At 23.2% G+C, this 2,153-nt stretch overlaps 1 protein-coding gene across 1 annotated transcript; it reads right to left on the reverse strand.

The window, feature by feature from the left end:
* Positions 1 to 375: 375 nt before the first annotated feature.
* LOC126909807 (trafficking protein particle complex subunit 10-like) lies at positions 376 to 2,020 on the reverse strand (the record flags this gene model as incomplete). Its single annotated transcript, XM_050692225.1, has 4 exons — positions 376 to 539; positions 614 to 849; positions 1,158 to 1,343; positions 1,835 to 2,020. Coding segments are annotated over 4 exons (723 nt in total), but the record flags the coding sequence as incomplete, so codon positions are not given.
* Positions 2,021 to 2,153: the final 133 nt, after the last annotated feature.

Here is a 2,153-nt window from a genome sequence, read left to right on the forward strand (position 1 = left end):
TTTAAATACATTTATGGAACTGAATGTTTTAAGCAGTTGAAGTTTCAGCTAAATAAGTATTTAAAATTACATTAAATAATTATGGCTGATTTCGCATTGACTTCAGCAAAGTATATAAAATACTTTCTGTATAGAGTTGAAATTTCATTACAAACAGATTGTACTGAAGGGTTTCATTTAATTTATCACAAGGTCCTATTCATTAAGAATGCAAATAAACTTGACAAATCTTAGTATTTAAGAATAATTAAACTAAGTTGAGCAGCTAGTGAATAATGTCAGCTTATAATTGGATAAAATCTTTTAAATTACCCTGTTTTTTTTATTAACAAATGTATATTTTAATAACTATATAAATTTGTATTGAAAACTTTTTTTATCTTTATCAATTATTTTAATTTTATTTAGTTTATTCGTTTAATTTCTACTTACCTATATTAGAAATATTAACCATTTCTAACATTTGATCAAAATGATCTTGCCTTATTTGCATGTTACAATTAGGAGAAGAACATAGCTGTAGGCATGTTTTCACAAACCTTAAACAATAAATTATTAAAAAAAAAAAATTTGTATTTTCAAACGGTTTCAGATTTTTTAGGAAAGAACTTACTGATCAACATTTCCAATTTTTTTAAAACATTTTACTAATTCTAAATTAGTTTGAACAACTAATAAATCCCAGTTATCTTGTTCAAAAATGTTTAATGCTCGGACTAAAAACATTGTTCGTTTAGTAGTATCACCAGATAATGTGTAAAATTTGGCCAATTCCAAACCAACTAAACTATGTGCACACGTCATTAATTTGTTATGTTTGTTAGCACTAATAGCTAATTCAGCAACTTCCTTTGTGTTACATAATAATATTTTAATTAGTAAAAATTATTTTTTAAGAAATGCTTTATAATAACATAAAAAAGTTAATGATAAATTTTAAAGTCTCAATTCAAAGTTAAAATAATGTTTGTTTTTTCACAAAGACTTCAGTTAAGAATAAAACAATACAGATAAATTTAAACAAGAAAGTATTTTATTCTCTTTAGTTTGATATATAAGTAAATAAAAAAGCAAATTCAGCTATTCCAAAACATTTCTTTTTATTACGTTTTAATCATCTAAACTAAGATCATTGATATTATGAATTATTTAATTACCAAATAATGTTTACTAAATGTATCTGAAGATGATAGAGCCCTTTTGAGTGTTGCAATAGATTCAGTCGCAGCAGATAAGTCATGACCACTCTGCATACCACTGCATAAAACTTGCACATTATGGAGATGTTCAGTAGTTTGGACTTTTCCCGTTAGTAAACCACATAAACTTCCAAGTTCGTATAACTAATCAAATATTAATAAATTTAATGAAGATCTAAATTATAAATATTAATACTAAATATTAATTAGAAGTATATATTTTAAGTGATATAAATATGTCAAACGAAAATTTAAACTTTGATAAAATTACATTTTTAACTTTATGAAAATTAAAATCAACAATGTACGACTTCATTATTCTGTTTATCAACAAAATAGGTATTCTTAATTAAATATCATACCAAAACATATCCTTAAACCAAGACTGGATAGTAATACAATATTAATTACTAATTTATCAATTAGTACAATATTAAATAAACAAAATAAATGATTGCGTTCTACTAGAACACAATAATAGAGTTAATATTATACATAAATTTCATTAGTTCCATTAAAATAATAATGATTACTATTTAGAAAAGTATAATTCTATATACTAATATATATAATATAATATTATCTATCTATATATATATATATATATATANTGATATTATGAATTATTTAATTACCAAATAATGTTTACTAAATGTATCTGAAGATGATAGAGCCCTTTTGAGTGTTGCAATAGATTCAGTCGCAGCAGATAAGTCATGACCACTCTGCATACCACTGCATAAAACTTGCACATTATGGAGATGTTCAGTAGTTTGGACTTTTCCCGTTAGTAAACCACATAAACTTCCAAGTTCGTATAACTAATCAAATATTAATAAATTTAATGAAGATCTAAATTATAAATATTAATACTAAATATTAATTAGAAGTATATATTTTAAGTGATATAAATATGTCAAACGAAAATTTAAACTTTGATAAAATTACATTTTT

Source organism: Daktulosphaira vitifoliae, unplaced genomic scaffold, assembly GCF_025091365.1.
Source record: "Daktulosphaira vitifoliae isolate Bord-2020 unplaced genomic scaffold, ASM2509136v1 Scaffold_1363, whole genome shotgun sequence".
Lineage (NCBI taxonomy): Eukaryota > Metazoa > Arthropoda > Insecta > Hemiptera > Phylloxeridae > Daktulosphaira > Daktulosphaira vitifoliae.